Here is a 21,860-nt window from a genome sequence, read left to right on the forward strand (position 1 = left end):
GATAGATGAACAAAGAACAGAATAATTCACAGCCCCCAGATGTGCATGAACCAAAGCTGTGATCTTTTAACAGGGAAGAATCTCAAAGACACAATGTTGAATTTACTAACCCAGTCATACAAGAATTCACATATTATGATTCTGTTTGCATAAAGTAGAAAATGAGTCACTTAGGGATGCAGATATTAAAATTACGAAGAGCATTAACACAAAATTCAGTTAACAGTTACCCTGGGAAGAGAAGTGGCAGAGGGGGACATGTGCTTGAGGAGGGGTCCACAGAGGGCTTCTGAGGGATTTACTGACAATGTTTGTTTCTCTAGCTACACGGCAGGTACATGACTGCTCCTGGAATTTGTAAACTCTTCATTTGCTATATACACTTGTCTGTATGCCAGCTGTGAGAGGTAGCCATAGTCCAATGGTTAATGGTATGAATCTAGTCATTTAACCTTGGGTTAAGTCCTGGTTCTGCCCCTTCTAGACTTTGTGACCTTGGGGGAGTTTCTTAACCTCTCCTTGTCTCAGATTCTTCATCTGTAAAATGGAAGTTCCAGTCGTCCTAACCTAAAGCTTGCACGTCTGCTAAGTCGCTTCAGTCGTGTCCAACTCTTTGCTACCCCATGGACTGTAGCCCGCCAGGCATCTCTGTCCGTGGGATTCTCCAGGCAAGAATACTGGAGTGGGTTGCCATTTCCTCCTCCGGGGGACCTTCCTAACCCAGGGATCAAACCCAAGTCTCTTACATCTCCCGCATTGGCAAGCGGGTTCTTTACCACTAGCGCCAGCTGGGAGGCCCTGACCTAATGGTTGTATTAATATATAAAGCGAATTGCCTGGTATATAATAAGCACTATTTGTTGTTGTTATTCTGTATTTGGTGCTATTTTTATGTGTTTCATATATTTCACAACAACAACAACAAAAAAACTCCTTCAGGAAAAAAATGAAAGCTCGACATTCTCTCTCCTTCTAAGAGTTGTTTGGTATAATTTTTCCCAGGTGGAAAGGAATTGATAGTACAGGAAGTAAGATTATTTTATTTGAATTTGAATACATTTTTTTCCTGTTGAGCTTTTAATCTGTACCCTACTTGTTAGCAACATTCTCCTGTTGATTTTTCCCTACTGTAATTATTTTTGTGAAGCTTTGCAAAGCCATCTGATAGGTATGAGTCCAAAGGCACCCAGTATTTTTTAAAATCTCTCCAAGCTGGCTTGGTTTTGCGTATCAGCTCCTGTCTCCATGGCAACAAATCTGCCCTCCAGGGAGTGGTACCTTGGGCAGTGCTGCCCCTGGGCAGGTGCAGGCCAGGTCAGAGCCGGTTCCTGGCCTCACGAGCTCTGTTCCCTCCAGAGCAGGGCTTACACAGATCCCCGTGGAACAAAAGGGCAGGAAAGAAAAAGCCTGTGAATGTGCCTTTCAGGGAAAACGGCAAACCAACACCTAAGAAAGAATTCTGTATCGGACGAATGGGTGAAAGAAAAAGTGATAAAATGGGCACAGTTTTATTGCTGAGAGAGGGAATATCTGGCTGGAGGTCAGAAAAATTCTGGTTGGTTTTTGAACTCTTAAAACCGCGAGACCTTATGGGGGAGGGTATCTTCTTTGCCAAATAATTCCCATTCAGATTCATTCAACTGGAAAATATTGAAGACCTATTTTGTAAGCCATGGCCTGCTAGACACTGGGGAAGAATTTGTGAAGAAAACAGATCCCTTGGAGTTTAAAGTCTAGAGGTTACAAAAGCATAAGGAAGTTACAATATGGATGATTAGAGGGGCAGCGCAAGGGATAGGCAAGAAAGCTTCCCCCTAGGAGGGATGTCTGAACTCACATGTGAGGGGTAACAGAGAACGTGCCAGGCAGTGCAGTCTGGGGTGACGTTGGGGGGGGGAGGGCAGGGTGATTTTCAGTGAACCCAGCAGTCGGCGGGGTAATGTCTGTGTGAGAGGTGGCTGGTGCAGGGCATGTCAGACCGCAAGCACTCACGAGATAAATGAATGTGAAGATTACGGGAAGGAAGACAGTCTGTGATGACGAAGTGGAATCTGTGTAACTTGTTCATTCTAGCCCATAATCAGAAAACATTCTGGTCAATCTGATGGCGAAAATGCGACGTGTGGGTTTCTGCCCTACCTGGCCATGCTCCTTAGTAATGTAAGCCATATGGGGGAATCGTACAATCTTATCTCAAACTCACGACTTAGGCATTACGTAAAGTGATGTTGGTCTTTCTTGTGTGGGATGTACTTGCATGTGACCATGTGCTTTGGAAGGAGGGTGCCGTGTTCCCGTGGAGACAGGGTGTCTCATTGGGAGGCCCGTGGAGAGCTTGGTCCAAGAAGCCACAGTGGTGGGTTTCCTGGTGGTGCCCTCCTGACTGGGACCTGTTCCATCTTTTCATGCAGAAGAGAAATACGATTGGAAGTGGTCCTGGTAAGTTTTAGCCTAAGGAAGCTCACCAGGCTGGCCAATCGTTTGATAGAAAACGAGACAGGGAAATGCACCCCCCAGGACGGGCCGCCTGAGGGAGGAAGGGCGTCAAAGCAACAGCACAACAGTGTTCCTTCATTTGACATTCTGAATGGGCCTGTTTCATTTTGAGCTTGGCTGTGTTTGCCCAGTTTGTCTAGAAATTCAGCAGGTCAGGAGGAGGCAGGGCATTAGCCCTGTGACAGGAAGGGCTTTTAGGTTTTGCCATTTGATGACACAGCTTTTGTCTGTGTTATGTGTAGGTTTTTTCTTTCTCTTCTGTTTGTGACAGCCATTTTTGACAAACTGCCAGCATTGTTTTCCTCTGATGACATCCTCTCTCCTTCTAGGGTGCATTGTGAGGGAAAAGGTAATTAAGAGAAAGATACGTTTGCAAAGTTTTAACCCTGGCACTATCTTCTCTGGCAGAGGTGGGGTGAAAATGAGCTGTGTGACCTTCCTGACCCCAGTGTATCTTATGAAGTCCTTTGGCTGTTTTGAACTATCTTGACAAAGGAATCAGAAAATTAAAAGGAGGCTTTGGGAACAAGCCAGAATATGGGTGCCGTGGCTCTTTTTCTTTTTACTGGGTTATGCCCTGAAGTGAAGCAGGGCTGGCGTTTCTGTGCATCATCTGTGGAGTCATGGAATGAACTGTTGATAAGAAATGTACCCAGTCCACAGCCTCAGGTGGGGTGGCTGGAATTCATGGAGGCTGCGCTCCGCAACCTGTCACTGTCCATACTAATTCTGCTAAGATTCTCATATGAGGCCTAAACATCCTGCAAACTTTGGAAAGGGTGCTCTGAGAAAGGCCCAGAGGGATTTTCTGAAGCAGAATATCCCTCTGTAAGGCTGGGGGTATAGTGGTGGGTCTCCTGGAAAGAATATTCAAAATGGAGGCAAGTATGTAATCACGCCAAGAAGATGCTTAGTAATCTGCTAGAAAGGAATACAAGTTGTCAAAATTGCTAAAGGAGAAAGGTGTGGGCAAAGCTGAGAGGACTTAGGGCCAAAGAACAGTTAACCACACATGAAAACATGGCATGAATTCACATTCCAAATGCCCAGGTTAGGCCTGGCAAGGGTTTTTTTTGTTTGTTTTTTGCCCAGGGTCGCAAAGTGTCGGACACGACTGAGGGACTTCACTTTTCATTTCCCAAAATCTCTTTGTGGAAACCTCATCATGACTTGGATCTAATGACCCTCAGCCCCCTGCCATGACATTCAAGGGACTTATTAAGGGGTACTAAATCTGTAAATACCAACATACTGTAAATTCTGTACAACATCTCCCTAATGAGAGAAGACGCCTTCTTGATGGTCACACCTTAAGTGGTCTTCATCTCCATGCTCTCCTCAGCTCAGTAAACTGTGTGCCTTGATAAGGAAGAGATTAATCCGTGGAAAGTTAAAACACCCACCAGCACTGACAGCAGGATATTAGTGCAGGTACGACATGCCTTGATCATGTGAAACCTACTTTGGCAAAAGACAAAGGTCCTTCTGATGGAATCTTTCTGTGAGTTGCCTGAGCTTTTCCCAGTGCCATTTCGTTTTGAAGAACTATGCCTCAGGACTTGCCTAGTGGTAGAGTGGATAAGAATCCGCCTGCCAATGCAGGGGGCATGGGTTCGATCCCTGGTGCAGGAAGATCCCACATGCCACGGAGCGACTAAGCCTGTGATGCCACAACTCCCCCACAAAGAAGCCACCGCAATGAGCAGCCCGCACACCACAACTGGAGAGCAGCCCCGCGCGCTGCAACTGGGGAAAGTCTGTGTGCAGCCGTGACGACCCAGCGCAGCCAGAAATAAACAATGTTTTCAAAAACAGAAAAACTGTGCCTCAAATGTGAAAAGGAAGGGTTCCCCTTCATCCGCTCCATCCCCGGCCCCACCCTCATAGCAGTTGCAAGTTTTAAGAACAAATTGGTGAGTGTTGGATTGCGTGCTGAAGACTAGAGAAAATCTGCGTTTTTGCTTCGTTCTCAGTGTTGAGCATATTCCAATCTGGGAATGTGGATGTCAACCCACCGTTCTGCCCTTGACAGCCTCTGAACCACCCACTGCCGGGCCCATCTCTCCTTCTTCGGTGCTGTTGATGTGGCCATTGATGCAGAACTGCGTGGACGCTTAGTTGGAACATCAGGTCATTTTAAAGGGCTTGCCAGAGACAATGGAGAAGAAAATGGTCTGCTATGCCCCCTCCTACTGATACGTTGCTATGTGGAGTTTGAACTAAAATAAACACGCACCACCTTGAGAAAACCAGGAAGCTGGTGCCAGGGGCAGAGAAGTGGGCGAGGCCTGGCGGGTGTTCGCACCCTCTCTGGCAGGGGTGGTGAGCGCTCCCCCGTCCACGGCCTTGGACCTGCTGTTGTTCCCACATCTTAGGGTGCTCTGCCTGAATGCAGCCCCCATGCAGCGGGCAGGGGACAGAAGCTGGTGTGAGCACCTTCGGGGGTTTCAGAGCCAGGCAGGGGCACCCATGGCTTGGCTTCCAGCAGTAAGCCTGAGATGGGCCTCCTCCCAGGGCCAGTTGCCCGGTTCTGAGCACAACAACGAGCCCCTCCAGGTCACCCCCCACCTACCCGGTCACCACAGATCCCTGCCAACTAATGTTCCCAAGCTTGGGAGGGCTTTTCCACCTCTTCAGTCTCAGGGGCCTTCTCCTCCTATTCCCATCCCACCCGGTTACTGCTGGGCCACAGTAGATGGGAGGCTGCCTTTTATATGCAAATATTCGGAACCCATTAATTCCCCGGTTCCTGCCACCTACCCTCCCTCTTGTAAGACCCTGTCTGTACCATCCGAATAGCAAAGAGAAGTTCCTCCCAAGAAGTGTTGGCTTTAAGGCAGGGTTACAGCCGGAGGCCTGACATGGACTTCCTTTTGACACTGCGCTGCTGATTGAGATGTGGTCTTGTGGGAACACTCTGCAAAAGGTGCAGAACTCTTGGTGGGGAGAGGCATTTTGTGTCTCATGAGGGAAATGGTTTAGGAACGATCTTGTTTATCTCCGCAGGACCTTTGAGGCCTGCGCTAGCATTATTCCAGATGCACAAGTCAAAAAGAGGGGCTCTGAGAAGCTAAGGAGTTTCTTCAGAACCCCACCTCCGCCCGCAGGGTGCTGCGCCCAGGCTAGGACCCCAGGCAGCCCAGCCTCCCGCAGGGACCCCTTCATGCCCCCCACCCCCGAGGTGAGAGAACCAAGTGCCTGGGGATGGCAGGGTGGATGGAGGATTTACCATCAGCTTCCCCCTTCACTGCCCCCCACCCTGCCCACTTTAGCATCAGCGGTTGTGAAAAGAGCCTCTGGCCTGCAGCGGTCCTTCAGCTCCTCTTCATTCTTGGCTTTTTTCCCCTCCCCAACACGCCCGCCCCCCCAACACCCCGGCAGCCATCTCTTTCAGCAGAACCAGGCAGATCCATACGGAAAGCGTCTGCCAGAGAAGAGAAATGCTCTCCAAGTACACACCTTGTCTCCTTGGGAGACGCTTTGTCCAGAGGGCCGAGTGCTCCAGCTCCTCCCGCCCCGCTTCCCCACCGCGCTCTGACCTTCGGAGTGAGACCCGAGGTCCTGGCCCTGCCCCACGCCCAGCTCCCGGGTCACAGGCTCGGGGGCCCCCTCCCGTCCTGGCAGAGGTGTGCGGACCCCTCACCCCTTCTGCGGTCTTCAGCTGCGCCGTGTCCTCCTCTGCAGCCGTCTTGTATACTGCGCTGACGTTTCGTGTTTTGACTTCAGGTTTTCTCCTGTGGCTCCCTTCACCCCTCATGTGTGGTGAGTAGGTGCTCAGCCTCAGCAGCAGACTCAGGAGAGCCCTCCTGTCTTCCTGCCCTGTGACGCCTTCTCCCCCTTTGTCACCAAACCCGGCAGCCCATGGCAAGTAGAGACTAGAGGAGCATGAAATCGGGGAGAGGAGAAGCGGCCCTTCCCTGCAGAGAAAATGTTTCTTCTCCCCCGAGCACCAGCCTTGAGATAAACAACCTTACTAGTGAGCTCATGCCTGGGGCAAGATGGTGCTTGAAGGATGCTGGTGACCTCTGAAGTGTCCCCCGGCCGGGCTGAGATTGCAGCTGGGGCACAAAACCTTTTCCTAACAACTCGGTGCCTGGGGTTGTGTTGAGTTGATCAGCTTATGAGGAAAGATCCCCGCAGGTGGCTTCATTTCTTCCTAAACACCATTTGTGACTTTCAGTGCTGCGTCTCCTGTGCATGAAGGAACCCCACTCTCGAGGGCAGCTGCAGTGACCAGTTATTGCCAATGGCATCTGATCAGCATACCCTTCGATTGCCCTCACAGATGGCTCTTTTACAGGGGGGATGCTGCATTCACTAGGGGGGCCTGGCAAAGAGAAGTCGGGTGGAGGACGCTGGGCTCCTGGCCACAGTGTTGGAATAAATGGTCCGAGGTGCTCTCCCTAAGCTTCCCACTCAAATGGAAAAACGGCCTTCCTGCGGCATGTGGATGACGGCAAGAACCTGATGAAGCTGAGGTTCTGTGGGGAGGTGCTGGGCAGGCCTTCCACACGGAGAAAGAGTGAGATTAAGTCTCACATCTCTCCTGGGGCCTGGGGATCCTAAGCCAAGAAACTCACCTAAAATGTGTTCTAGAACTAAAATGTGTTCTAGAACTGGAGGAACCCATAGTGTGCCCCAGTATTTAAAATCACTGTAGATCACCTGGGGCATGCAGTAGACAACCCTACTGAAGAAAAGCCTCTATCTTACCTTTAAACGTCGCGTGAGAAAGGATAACAGAGCCTTCCCTCTATCCCGCCCCCCCCCCACCCCCAGAGAAACCCTAGTAGAGCAGGTGGAGAGAAACTTTAAACGTTTACAAACAGAACCATAAGGTAAAGAAGAGGTGCATTTGGAAAAGAACCAAATGGAAATTTGTAATGGTGAAAAACAGGTAATTGAAATAAAGGAACTCAGTGAGTAGACTGAATAGTAAGCTGCTAAAGTATGAATTAGTGAATTTTTTTTTCATTTATTTTTATTAGTTGGAGGCTAATTACTTGGCAATATTGTATTAGTTTTTGCCATACATTGACATGAATCAGCCATGGATTTACATGTGTTCCCCATCCCTATCCCCCCTCCCTGAATTAGTGAATTTAAAGATATTACCGGGCTTCCTGGTGGTTCAGTGGGTGATGCAAATTTCTGTATGTGTGAATGAATGATGGCAAAAATAAATTTAAAATAGCAGTTCTTATAATAAGTAGGCTTAATTTGATCTTAGTAAAGGTGAGGTTTTAATTAGTGATCTACCAATAATGAAGTACAACTAAAATAATACAAAATTTAGAAGTCCTACAGTGCCTTGTGGATTTTCTCATTGGTGAGTATCAGGGTTAGAAGGCAGCACAGGAAATGAGTATGATTTCTTGCGTAAAAGACTGGGGACAGCATTATAACTGAGGATGGCAGGTGGGGAAGTGCCACCTTGGCCGTGAACCTGAGTTAACATTTATTGACTCCTCCTGAAGAGTCTCTTCTGGGATCTACCAAGGGCTGTGCCACATGTCGTGGAAGCCCAGACATAACAGGAGAACTTGGGAGTATGCAGTGGTGTAGGAGCCCCCTGCCAACCTACCCTCGCCCCTACCCCAGAAAAAAAGAATTCAAGAAGAAAAGGCATGAGGTCTGAAGGACAAAGAAAATGGTCACAAGTGTAGCACCTGTGCTGAAGAAAGGTCAAGAGAAATGAGTTTGGAGGAGAATTTTAGGAGGCCAGATTGGGAGGGTACTGGACATACTGGTAAGAGATGAAGGAAGAAAAGGGGAAGAAATTGAGGAAGCAAAAACGGATTTCTCTACCTCAGGGAGGTAGAGAAAAGACTTCACCTCAGGGAAGACAGAATGAGTGATAAAGAGAAATGCAGGCTCAAAGGAAGTTTTCTTAGCATGGGCAGTAAGCAGCTTTGAGAATAAAACTTTAACTTTCTAGAGTCTTTAATCAATAACGTCTCTAATAAAACTTTAATTTTCTAGAACCCTTTACCCTGGATTCCTAGGTAACCATCTTTTCTAGGTGACCTAATGCTGCTTTTTAAAATACCAAAAGCTAATTTTGACCGTTTTTCCAATACCCCAAATCTCCAGCAATAGCAACATCAGGATAGTCTCTTGCCTTTAACTACAGATGGTACTCTTATGTGGCTTAAATGAAACAAAGTAGGCACTGTTTTGATTTTAGCTTTTTATTGAAGTGTAGATGATTTACAACATTGCATTAGTTTTAGTTTTACAGCAAAGTGATTCAGTTATACATATATCTACTTTCTTAGATTCCTTTATATATACATATATGTTTTAAATACATATATATTTTTTCAGACTCTATTCCATTATAGGTTGTTCTAAGATATTAATATATATAGTTCCTTGTTTACCTATTTTATACAAAGTAGTGCATATCTGTTAATCTGATATTTCTGATTTATCCCCTGACCCCTTTTCCTTTTAGTAAGTTTGTTTTCTACGTCTGTGAGTCTGTTTTATAGATAGATTCACTTATAATTTTAGCTTCTACATGTAAGTCATTTAATATTTTTCTTTATCTATCTGACTTCACTTAGAATGCTATTCCCTATGTTCACCCATGTTGCCACAAAGGCAATATTTTACTCTTTGTTATGGTAGTCTATTGTATATATCAATATATATACATCTTCTTTATCCATTCATCTGTTGATGGGCACTTGGGTTATCTCCCTGTCTGGGCTATTATAAGGAGTGCTGCTATGATCATTGGGATGCATGTGTCTTTTCAAACTAGAGTTTTCCTCTCTGCATATATGCCCAGGAGTGGGACTGCTGGATCATACGGCAGCCCTCTTATTTTTTTGAGGAACTGTTCTTCATAGTGACTACACCAGTTTGCTTTCCCACAAGCACAACGTAGGAGGATTCCCCTTTTTCCACACCCTCTCCAGCATTTATTATTTGTAGACTTTTTGATGGTGGCCAACTTTCTAAACTTGAAAGGCTAAGGTCTAGACCCTGGGCCATCACCAGGATAATAAACACCACCTGATATTGCTGGTAGCCTTTCCCTGTGAGGTTGTATTCAGACATACAATTTAATATAAAACCAAGAATAACCTGGGGTGAGCATCTGAGAGCGCCTCTGAACACAGTCTATGAGTGGCGGTATGTGGATAGGGGGACATTTATTAGACTCTTTAGCCAAAGGCCTCGTTGGAGTCCATTCTGTTTACTTTCTGATCTCAGCAGGAAGAGGACCCTCAGAGAGGGCCTACTGGTGGCATCTGCCCTCAGGCATAACTTAAGAGTCTTCTACCTCAAAACTAATCATTCTAACAATATGAGTAGAAGAGGGCATATCTCCCACTCACCTACCACCCATTCTCTAGGAGGAGAGTCATTTATTTTGTATCAATATTTTTAAAAAATAGCCTCTCTCTGCCACCTGTAGTATGTGCCACACTTCTCTCCACCACCTGGGCTGAGTACACTTGAGTCTCAAAGGTTCTATAGCCTGGAATCTTAACTATCCTGAGATCATCTGCTACAAGCTTTGTTCTTAAGTAATGTAATGATGGGACTAGATGCTGGTCTCTTCTAACATGAGTCAGGTTAATCCATAAGGGCTTTTAACAGAACAAATACAGGAGGCTTCTGGTGTTCCGACTTCTATAACTCACTGTTCTGAAGGCCAGGCTGAGTGACATTTCAGCAGGGAAAGGCAATAGTAACATTAGGGTGGCCTGCTACTCAAGGTCCGCAGGCTGGCTTTCAAGAGGCCTTCCTTACAGAGGGACGTTCATCATCTTGGTGATGTACCCGAGTCTGGCTTTTAGTTTCTCAAGTTCAGAAACTGGTTTAGCCAACATACAAAGAACAGATTCATTGTCAGGGCTGGGCTCACCTTAACCAAGCTTTCATGACTGATCTGCAAACTTCCGAAATGCCAGGTGATGTTTATATGGAGAAACAGGACTGATGTTCTTCAAGTACAAATGTCAAGCTCATTCTTCTTCTGTCACCGTGCCTACACAGGGAGGCAATCGTAGTTAGAAGGTTATACAGTGAACGTGAAATCAGAATAAAGGTAAACTCCATGCTGTATGGCAGAGGCTCTTTGGGCCCATCCTCACTAAATGTGGCCCTACCAGTGGAACTAAATTTCTTTGCAGTCTGTTGGCTAAGACTCTCTACCTCAGTCGGTATTTGGACAGACACCTGCTAATGTTTTTTTCCTCTTTGTTTTAGGCCTTAAGGCTAATCCAGGCTACATACACCCAAATCACCTCCCATATCAGTCTTTCTCTAGATTTTAATACTTTTCATCCATTTATCGTAGGCATTATTCTTTTAGTTTGTGGTTAAATCTCAGTGAGCAATCTTATTTTAAAATTCTTGGGGATCCTGTGCTGTACTTACAATGGTGAACAGAAGACTTTGGCATACTGATGAAGGTGGATGAGACAGATGGCCCACACCAAGGTTTCTCTGTCAGGTACCAATAAAACCTTCCCACTTTTGCTAGGTTCCTTCTTACTTGTGCTAGCGTTATTTTTCTCTAAATCAACTTGCTTTTTAAAAACAAATTAAAAAGGAGATTGGCCCTACCAGAAATGGAAAATGACCATCCTCTGGCCTAAAAGCAATGTGGCTCTAAAAATAAAAACTGGAAGCAAAACCTGTTTTTCCCATGCACTTCTGTAGCTGGAGACGGCCATAGAGAGCTCTGAGCCTGAGCAGATATGTGTTAAAGGTACACCAGCAGTAAATCGGGACTCTCTCGCTGACATCAAAATCCTCACGAGAACCGAGCAGCAGAACAGTTTAGGTTATTTATTGTGTGTCCACCTACCACCTAACAGCAATCTCACAGTAGGCAGCCCGCGTTTGGGGACAAGATGGCCTGGGCTCTTTGCTGCTTTGCTGTTGTTTAGTCACTAGCCATACCCTGCTCTTTTGTGACCCCATGGACTGTAGCTCACCCGTCCATAGGATCTCCCAGGCAAGAATACTGGAGTGGGTTGCCACTTCCTTATCCAAAGGATCTTCCTGGCCTGGGGATCAAACCCACGTCTCCTGCATTGCAGGCAGATTCTTTACCACTGTGCGTGTGTAAGTCACTTCAGTCATGTCTGACTCTGTGATCCTATGGACTGTAGTCCAGTAGGCTCCTCTGTCCATGGGATTCTGCAGGCAAGAATACTGGGATGGGCTGCCCCGCCTTCCTCCAGGGGATCTTCCCGACCCAGGGAAACCTGTCTGCACAGTCTGTAGTAATGGCTCCTTCCCAGCCTCTCCCGAACGCCAGTTCTGCCTGCTGTCACACTGACCATGTCATCATGCTTCCCCCTGCACAGGTACACACTGGCAGCCCAGGACCTGGTGATGCGAGCCCGCGGTGTCCTGAAGGATAGAGGATGGCGGATATCCAACGACCGGCTGGGCTCAGGAGACGACATTTCTGTATACGTCATTCCTTTAATACATGGAAACAAACTGTCGTGAAAACAGCCCAGGGTTTTGGAAGGACAGGAGGGATGAACGCTGGGACGCCTCTGGGCAGGGCTGGGCTGGGGAGTGCCCCAGCACGGTTCCAAGTGATGCCACCCCTTCCCAGCCCAGGTGGGGAGCTTGCTGCTGAAAGGCCTCTGGCTGAGCTTCAGGAGGGCCCCTGGGTTTCAGTTTCCTCTTTAGAAACAGGTCTGGATACACGAAAGAGCAAAACATAAAGGCTGCTACTGAGTGTTGTGTTTCTCCTGGTTCCTTTCGTAGGCCTCCTAGGTGGCCATGGCCCATCTCGGGGGCACCTATGTCATATTTATTTTATCTGCGGTAGCTGGGGCAGCCACTTTCGGGTGGTCACTGGCAGAAGACTCTTCAGCCCACCCAGCTGCCAACCTCTACGGGTTAACAGTGCTGCGCTGGAGTGCTGGGGATCACGCCTCAGAAGATGGACACACCCATCTTCTCGTAAGCCTGAGATGTCTTTCAGGGAACACTATCCGTGTGTCTTTGTCTCTCTATTCTTTTTCGGTAATGGTGGGGTGCGGCAGGGATGTTTTTCTGATATTCCTTGAATCTTCATTGTTTCCCTTCCATAGCACAGACCTGGGACTTTCCAGGCCCCTGCCGCGGAGTCTGTGTGTCCAAGTCTGGCTCGGACCGTCCCCACATCCTGTAGCCCACGCCGCCCAGGCAGCCATCTGGAGCTGCGCCCTGGCTCACAGAGTTCAATCTCTGTTATGTAACAGTTTGTTCCTGAGTTGGTTTTTCTCACCAAATCAATGTGCTTTCATGAAAATATGAGTGTTTCTTTGGACCAGTGGTTCCTCTCTCGTCTTCACGGGTCCCCCTGGTATGGTTTTCGGTTTCTCTCTGAGAGCCTGGGTGTTCGTTTCTGGGTTGGTTGGCCCTACCCCCACCCGCTGTGCCATGAGGATACACACGAAGCAGTGTTAAATCGAGTGGTGTAGACGTTCCTTATATCGATCAGCTCACCACGCCTCGAGGATCACTCCTCCACCTAGATCCAGGTTCTGAGGTGGGGCCGGCCCCAAGCCCACGCCAAATAATGTGTTAAGGATCAAGAGCAGCAGTCTTATTAGCGTCACCATCAGATTTGGGCAAGACCCACTCAGAACGGCCATGTAATAAAAGTGCATTTGAATCAGGTTGACTGGTCCTTGTCAGGCTATGCGCCCTGTTCCTTCTCCATGGAAGCATCCCAGCCCCCCAGGTACCGAGACCTCCCCCTCTCCCGCCACCTCTAGGCGTTCCTCACAAGAGCAGCATTGGACGGATCAGATCTACCTGCTGCTTCTCTGCCGGGAGGACTCACAAAACAGTTCTAGGAATCACTTCTCTCTCTCATGGCTTCTCAGTACGGCAGGACCTTGTAGAGCAGGGTCCGGTCACCAAGTCTTCCTACAGACCACAGACCTCCTGTGGCAGCATCACCATCTCGGCTACTTTTTGTGATAAAAACATGCTTCCCCCCAACCCCCACCATTAAAGAAAAAAAGTCATTGCTGTGATTCCCCCAGAAGGCTGGAGAGTCAGTTCCACTTCCTGTGTGTTCCAATCCCTTCCCCAGAGCAGGAAGATAAAGCTTCCCCAAAGGGAAAGATAACTTTCCTCTGGAATAATCACCTGCATTTACATTCCTAGAATGTAAATATTCTCTGAGAAATGGCCTGGAGCCTTCCTACTTAGAAATGTGTTCATCCCGCAGCCTGGAAACAATGCCTGGTCTTGTGGGTGAAGTGTGGTGGGAATTTACCCACCCAGTGTTTGCCAAAACCTCGCCTGGGAAGAACTGGACCGACTGCGCCTTTGTCAGGAGTCATCTTCATCTCACAGCTTCCATCCTCCTTCCATCAATCTTAGCCACCCCCAGGGACAGCTCTATGGGGAGAAGTCTGTGGTACCCAATGTGCTGCTCTCGGGAAATGTGCAGGCAGCCCGCAGCAGAGTGGGCCACTTTCTGTTGCTGTGCTGACTCTCAAAACCATGTACAAATTCAGAAACTTGAGAAAGTTTTCCATGGAGGACTCCGAGCCACCTTCTTTGGGAAGCTGTCCTCACAAGCTGTCACCTCTTCCCTGTGTTCCCATTGCCCTTCGTTTACTTCCTGGGCTGCTATTTTATTCAAGGCACTAGAGTCAGAGTTTGGATGTAACGTTCCACTCCACTCTCCATTGCATGTCCTGCCAAGGCATGTCTGGGCAAAAATCTCTGGAACCTCCTTGTTCAATTTATCCTAAAGTCGTGAGCATTTAGTCCCACCGGATTTAGTTAGAAAGGTATCTAGGAATTCTCTTTATAAGCTCCCCTTGGGTGGAAGGATTTTGGTAGCAAGCTGACGCCATATGTCTGTTTGGGGATGGGAGGGAAACCACAAGAGATCAACCAGATGTGGGGAACACATGACTTGTTAATGCCTGTTGCAGGTCTGCCCAGCACGGGTGCTCTGTGAGTTGCACTTCCTCCATTTCAGCCTTATTTTTCACCCAGGCTCTGGATCATTCCATCCCTGAATACTAACTGTGTCTACACATCAGTTGGCCCTTGGAGCATTCCTGGAAAGGTCAAAAGGCAACACCAAATTCCGCAGAACATATTTATACATGGTTCTCTTATCTTGCCTATCTTGTGTATCAATCCTATTTGCTTGCCCTGGCGGCCTCAGAGGAAGTCTTGCTTAATGAAAAGCGTTTGATTTCCCAGTCGTCTTTCTGGCTGTCTGGGGGGTTGGGGGGTGAGGTGGCCACTTGCTTTCATGAAAGGCTGTCTCAGTTCTGAATCCCCTGGTTGGGCTGGCCTCTGCTCTTTTCAACATTTGGTGACACTCTTCCTTAAAGACCACCAGCTCAAACTCCATCCACACTGGTGTTTTGTCAGGCAACAAGGAAAGCTTATTCTCCCTACACCTGAAATCAGAGCAGTGTGAGCAGCCTTAAGACTGGAGGGCACGTTCTCTTGCGGCTCTGCCTGCCTAAACGCTCTTCTTAGAGAGGGAACAGAGAAGTGAAAACGGGCGAGGCCAAGTAATCCTCTAACAGGACAAAGCCCCCAAAGTGGGGATTTGTTCTTTTCCACTGTTTACAGCTTTGGGGAATTGGGGGTATTTAATTTTTTTTTAATCCCTAGCAGTTTACCCTGTAACTTGGGGCTGCATGAAGTCAGCTGTGCTTTTTTTTTTTTTCCAATTCTTCTCAGTGTTCATTTACTCCTTGGAAAGAATCACAGCTGTTAGTAGATACTGGTGGACAGAGATGAGAGTCCCAGATCCAGAGCTGGCCTCAGATATTGGCCATTCGGCAGGGTTTTCAGTTTACCAAGAGCACTAATGTGGAAACACTCGGGGGGAAAAAAAAAACCTCCCACATCTTTACGACTCTGGTCTAACCTCCTCGCTCATCTGCCAATCAACTTTATTTCAAAGGTCAGTGGTTTTCTTTCCACCACCGTCTGAGGATCTTACCTTCCCTTAAGTGACCCGGCAGCTCCAGTTTTCAGACTGAACATGTTAAGCTTTAATGAGATTCTATTTTCGGTAAGTTCATGCTACTGGGACACATGGAAAAAAGCAGTGAGTCACTGTCTATGCAAAACACCCACCAGGTTGACTCTAGAAGGTAGCAGATCTAAGATGACAGTGAAACAGTATCTGGCCACCTGACAGAATTTTATATTAGGAATCTGGATTTTTGAGGACTTTGAATTGCAGAGACAGGTCCCAGCCTGCACTCCCTAGACCACCCCCCGCCCCAGCACACTTTGGTTCTGTGTGGGTGATGTGGCTTATGTGTGTACACTGGGATTTTTCAAAGGACACTACATGAGCAGCCCCACTTGCCTCTTCTGTAAGCACCATGGTGGCCCTTTGTGATCTGAGTGCCAGGCCAGGGAAGTGCTGCTCTTTCTAACCCAGCCCTCTTAAGCAATGACTAAGAGGAGTGTGATTTGTGTAAATAGCTTTAATTTTTGCCTTGGCGTCTTAGATGAAGTTTTGTTTCTGTAGCGACCAGGTAGACAGAGACCAAATGAGGCTGTAAATGTGATGTTTTCTACTGTGATGTACTTGAAGGAGAATCTCGTGTCCTCCAATTTTCCATAGTATTTTGTGTTTGGGGAGTCCTGAGGTTACTCTTTGATTCCTACTTTGCCTCCATTCTCTTTGTTTCTTCTGGAAACCCAGGGAGGCCCCCAGTGGAGATCATTTGTAAGGAATGTATCACGGTCTGGGTTTCCAAGAAAATACCCTACGTACAGAGAACTAAGAAGAATCTGCCTGAAAATGGTTTCGGCACCATGTAACCGTTCTGCTTTGTGATTGTGAAACCTTGACTTTTGTAACCCAAAAGTGAAACCTGTTTAGTAAAGGGGATCTATTTTGTGTGTTTTGAAACTTAGGTGCAATGTTCCCTGGAAAAAGCTAAAGAAATGTATATGCTCAATGCCGTTTTAAAATAAAATATTATATATATATATGTATATAGGATACCTTTAGCAAAACTTCTGTGTGTCACTTCTTTCAATTCACCAAGAAGTTTCTTCATATCAGGTAATGGAATGAGATGAGAGGGTCATGGCCTCATGGGGAATAGACTCAAAAGAAAATCAGATGGGAATGGATGCCAACACTAGGTCTTCACAGGAAATCAGCAGTCAAGACTATGTATTTCACCAGTGCCTCTAAAACTACCGTGGATACTGCTCCCAAGAACTACTCCAAACAGGTAATTCTTTTTTTTTTTTTAGCTTGAGATATAACTGACACGCAACATTGTATTAGTTTCAGGTGTACAACTTAATGATTTGATGTGGACTGTAGCCCACCAGGCTCCTCTGTCCATGGGGATTCTCCCGGCAAGAATACTAGAGTGGCCTGTCGTGCCCTCCTCCATGGGATCTTCCCAACCCAGGGATCCAACCCAGGTCTCCCACATTGTAGGCGGATTCTTTATCATCTGAGCCACCAGGGAAGCCCAAGAATACTGGAGAGGGTAGCCTATCCCTTCTCCAGGGGATTTTCCTGACCCAGGAATCAAACCAGGGTCTCCTGCATTGCAGGCAGATTCTTTACCAAATGAGCTACCAGGGAAGCCCATCTATTACTATATAGGATTACAAACTTTTTTTTCCTTGTGATGAGCACAATTATGCAGCAGTTTGAACATTCTCTGGCTTTTCGTTTCTTTGGGATTGGAATGAAAACTGACCTTTTCCAGTCCTGTGGCCACTGCTGAGTTTTCCAAATCTGCTGGCATATTGGGTGCAACACTTTAATAGCATCATCTTTCAGGATTTTTTTTTTTTAACTAGGAACTTTCTTTTAATCAGTTACAAACTAAATTACAAATAATGTGAACAGCAAGAACACTCAAGGACAGAAGGTGGGAGAAGAGAGAGCAAATCATAAAAAGAACAAAAGTTTTTAAAAAAAGAACAGCATATTTGCATCACAAACCCCAAGGTGCACATGGCAACAACCCCCACCCATTCCCACTTAAAAAACTACTATAACCTGAAATACAAATATAGTTGTTCATCCTTATCTTAAAGAAATATTTTTTCCCCAATGTCCCCACTCAGTCCCTGCCCTGAGTGTCAGAATTCTCAAAATGATGTCTCAGCCTTAACTTTTACGGGGTGGCCTTCAGAGGAAGATGGGACCTAGCACCTTAAGAATCTTAAAAAGAAGAAAAAAATTCAAACATCTTTCACTTGCCTCATAAGGTCAAGGTGAAGCACAGTCCCTGTCCCAGAGCCTCCTAGACACACCTTGCCACAGGAGGGACAGGCAAGAAGCCTAGGGGCCATCGTACATACTGTAGCCCCACCAGGACTGCAGAGACTGGGAGTCTTAAGTCTCCCAGATGTTAAGTGAGATGAAACACTAAAATTAGGGTATAAACTGGTTGGATCTATTTTTTAAAAACCCAATCCTTTGAAACAGACCCCTCCACAACGTTTTAGCTTTGCTTGGTTTTCAGAGGTTCCAGCTTAGCCCACTTACACAGTGGCTCTGGAGGCTTGGGGTCTCAATCATCCCAGATACAGAGAATAATAATAGTGAGGCTTTCAGAGACTGGGATGGCAAAGCCTATGTGGACGGAGGAAAAAAATCTTTTTATTTTGTCTTAAAAACAAAAACCCAGCCCTCTTAAGCAATGACTAAGAGGAGGGAAGAGAGAGGCTAGTGAAGGCTGACTTCAGTTCAGTTCAGTTCAGTCGCTCAGTCGTGTCTGACTCTTTGTGACCCCATGAATTGCAACACGCCAGGCCTCCCTGTCCATCACCAACTCCCGGAGTTTACTCAAACTCATGTCCGTCGGTGATGCCATCCAACCATCTCATCCTCTGTCGCCCTCTTCTCCTCCTGACCTCAATCCCTCCCAGCATCAGGGTCTTTTCCAATGAGTCAGCTCTTCGCATCAGGTGGCCAAAGTATTGGAGTTTCAGCTTCAGCATCAGTCCTTCCAATGAACACCCAGGACTGATCTCCTTCAGGATGGACTGGTTGGATCTCCTTGCAGTCCAAGGGACTCTCAAGAGTCTTCTCCAACACCACAGTTCAAAAGCATCAATTCTTCGGCACTCAGCTTTCTTCACAGTCCAACTCTCACATCCATACATGACTACTGGAAAAACCATAGCCTTGACTAGACAGACCTTTGTTGGCAAAGTAATGTCTCTGCTTTTTAATATGCTATCTAGGTTGGTCATAACTTTCCTTCAAGGAGTAAATGTCTTTTAATTTCATGGCTGCAGTCACCACCTGCAGTGATTTTGGAGCCCAAAAAAATAGAGTCTGACACTGTTTCCACTGTTTCCCCATCTGTTTCCCATGAAGTGATTAGGAGGCTGACTTAAGTGCATCTAATACTGAAGTGTCCTTTCAATTTCACCTATTTCTTCCCTCCACTCCATCACTCCAGAGTGGACTGGTTAAGAGGGGCAGGTGAGTGCTAAGGCAGCCAGACAAAATCGGTGAGCTAAGAGTCCAGGGCCGAGCCAGATCACACTTGCGCTGGAGGAGAGGGTGATACTGGGGGTAGAGGCTTGAGAAGGTGATCAGAGTCGAAGGTGAGGCACTGGCTTGGTCACATCCTGGAAGAAAGGGTGAGCCAGAGCTGCCTTGGCTGAAATCCGCTTGTTAGGGTCATAGTGCAGCATTTGTGGTAACAAGCTCCATCCATCTTCATCTGGCACCACTTTGCTAAAATCTTGCCTGGCCCACTTGGGGAAACTTGGCTTATAATCCGGCATAGAAGTAACTCCTGGCCAAACCACCTTATCTGGGCTCTCCAGGGTCCGAAAGATCCAGAAGAGCTGGTCAGTCTCAGAATCTCTGGGGAACAGGGCCTGGTGGGTCACCATCTCAGCAAAGATGCAACCGAGGCTACAGATGTCCACGGTTGTGGAGTAGTCTTTGCAGCCCAGAAGGATTTCCAGCACTAAGTACCACAGAGTCACCACCTCGTCAGTGTAAGTATGAACAGGGACCCCAAAAGCTCTGGCTAGTCCGAAGTCTGCTAGCTTGATGGACCCATCTGCGTTGATAAGCAGATTCTGAGGTTGGCGGTTTGGTGCAGGACCCGATAAGAGTGGCAGAAAGCTAGGCCCTGGCGCAGCTGGAACAAGTAGCTCTTTATAGGGGAAGAGGAATGCCAGTGAGCACAGGGGCGTCCATGAATTTCTTGAGATCCTGGTGCAGAAACTCAAAAAACAGGTAGAGTTTGTTTTCTGTGTGAAGGACATCCAGCAGTTGGACAATATTGGGGTGATGAAGCTCCTTGAGCAGTACTGAGTACACACACCCTCTGTCTCAGTGTCCAGGCGGATTTTTTTAAGCACCGCTGCTTCTCCCGTCAACTTGTTTTTGGCTTTGTACACAACTCTGTACGTGCTCTCTCTGATCTTTTCCACTTTTTGGAAGTTCTCCATGAAGCCTAGCAAGTCGGGTCAGCCCGGTCCTGGAGCAGGGGCCTGGGAACCCTGCAGAAAAAGGCACCCAGCTCTTGGGAGCGAGGAGGGGAAACAGGGCCCAGCACTGCGACCTCAGGTCGAGGTCGGGATGGAAAGCAGAGTACCTCCTGCTCTTGTCAATTTATCCAACTTGAAACAATATTGCGACCTCCGCCCCTCCTCCCCACCAGTTCCCTTTCAGGATTTTAATGGTAGTTCTATTTAATTTTCTCAGGACCTTCCATATTGTTTGCTATAGTGGCGCCATCAATTTACGTTCCCAACAACTTTTTTGTCTATGTCCTTGCCAACACTTACTAAGGTCTTTTGGATAATAGCCTTTCTGAGAGGTGTGAGGAGATAGCTCATGGTTTTGATTGGCATTTCCCTGATGATCAGTGATGTTGAGCCTCTTGACATCTGTTGGCCATCTCTATGTGGTCATCTTCAGAAAAATGTATATTCAGATTTACTGTCCTTTTTTTTTTTTATTTTAAGCTGTGTGAGTTCTTTATATATTTTGGATATTAACCACTTATCAGATAAATGTCTACAATTTGCAAGTATTTTCTCCCATTCAGTACTTTTTTCATTTTGTTGATGGTTCCCTTTGCTGTGTAGAAGCGTTTTATGTATAGTCACTCCTGTTTATTTTTCCCCGGGTGCCAAATCCAAAATATGTTTGTCATGACTAATGTCAAGGAGCTTACCACCTGTGTTTTCTTCTAGGCGCCTTGTGGTTTCAGGTCTTACGTTCAAGTCTTTGTTTGTAGTGTAAGTAGTCACTTGGTTTCATTCTTTGGCATATGGTTGTCCAGTTTTCAACGTATCATTTGTTGAAGAGAGTGTCCTTTCCTCAGTGTGTATTCTTGGCTTCTCTATTATGTAACTGACCCTATATGCACGCGTTTATTTCTGTTTGTTTCTATCTCTATGCTGTTCTGCTGGGCTGTGTGTATGTCATCATGCAATGTTATAGTTTTATCAGGGAACATGATGCTTATAGCTTTGTTCTTCTTTCTCAATATTGCTTTGCCTATGTAGGGTTTTTATGGTTCCATATAAATTTTAGGACTGTTTGTCCTATTTCTGTGCAAAATGCCATTGGAATTTTAACAGAGATTGCATTGAATCCGTAGGTGCTTTAGGTAGTACAGACATTTTAACAATATTAATTCTTTCAGTCCATCAACACAGTATATCTTTCCATTTATTTATGTCTTAAATTTCTTTCATCAATGTCTTATAGTTTTCAGTGTATAAGTCTTTCACCTGCTTGGTTAAATATATTCCTAGAAATTTTATTCTCTTTGATGCAATTGTAAATGGGATTTTTCCTTTAATTTCTCTTTCTGATAATCTGTTTTTAGTGTGTAGAAATGGAAGATTTCAGTTTACTAATTTTATATCTTGCAACTTTACTGAATTCATTTTTTAGGAAGTCTTTAGGTTTTTTTTTAACATATACTGTCATGTCATTTGCAAATAGTGACAGTTTTACTTCTAATTTGGATGCCTTTTCTTTCTCTTGCCTTCTAATACTGTGTTTAATAAAAGGGACAAGAGTGAGCATCCTCATCTTGTTTCTAATCTTAAAGGAAAAGTTTTCAGCTTTTCATCTCTGAGTGTGATGTTAGTTATGGACTCTATTATGGACTCTATATATGGTCCCTATTATGTTCAGGTGAATTCCCTCCATACTCATGTTGTTGAGTTTTTATCATAAATGAATGTTAGAAATTTGTCACATAATTTTTCTGTATCTATTGAGATGATAATATAATTTTTATTTTTCATTTTGCTATTGTGGTGCATCACCTTGTTTTGAAGATGTTAAACCATCCTTGCAGCCTTGGAATAAATCCCACTTGATCATGATGTATGATCCTTTTAATATATGGTTGAATTTGGCT

At 46.1% G+C, this 21,860-nt stretch overlaps 1 protein-coding gene and 1 pseudogene across 1 annotated transcript in view; one reads left to right on the forward strand and one right to left on the reverse strand.

The window, feature by feature from the left end:
• Positions 1-16,491, forward strand: part of PPM1H (protein phosphatase, Mg2+/Mn2+ dependent 1H) — a 294,472-nt gene extending 277,981 nt beyond the window's left edge. The window contains exon 10 of the mRNA XM_043888274.1: positions 11,832-16,491. Coding sequence (XP_043744209.1) covers positions 11,832-11,979 — 148 coding nt within the window. The 3' untranslated portion in view covers positions 11,980-16,491. The remainder of the gene's footprint in view (positions 1-11,831) is intronic.
• Positions 16,492-18,731: 2,240 nt separating this feature from the next.
• LOC122684275 lies at positions 18,732-21,185 on the reverse strand (annotated as a pseudogene).
• Between the last annotated feature and the right edge of the window lie 675 nt (positions 21,186-21,860).

The sequence above is a fragment of the Cervus elaphus genome, chromosome 3, assembly GCF_910594005.1.
Source record: "Cervus elaphus chromosome 3, mCerEla1.1, whole genome shotgun sequence".
NCBI lineage: Eukaryota > Metazoa > Chordata > Mammalia > Artiodactyla > Cervidae > Cervus > Cervus elaphus.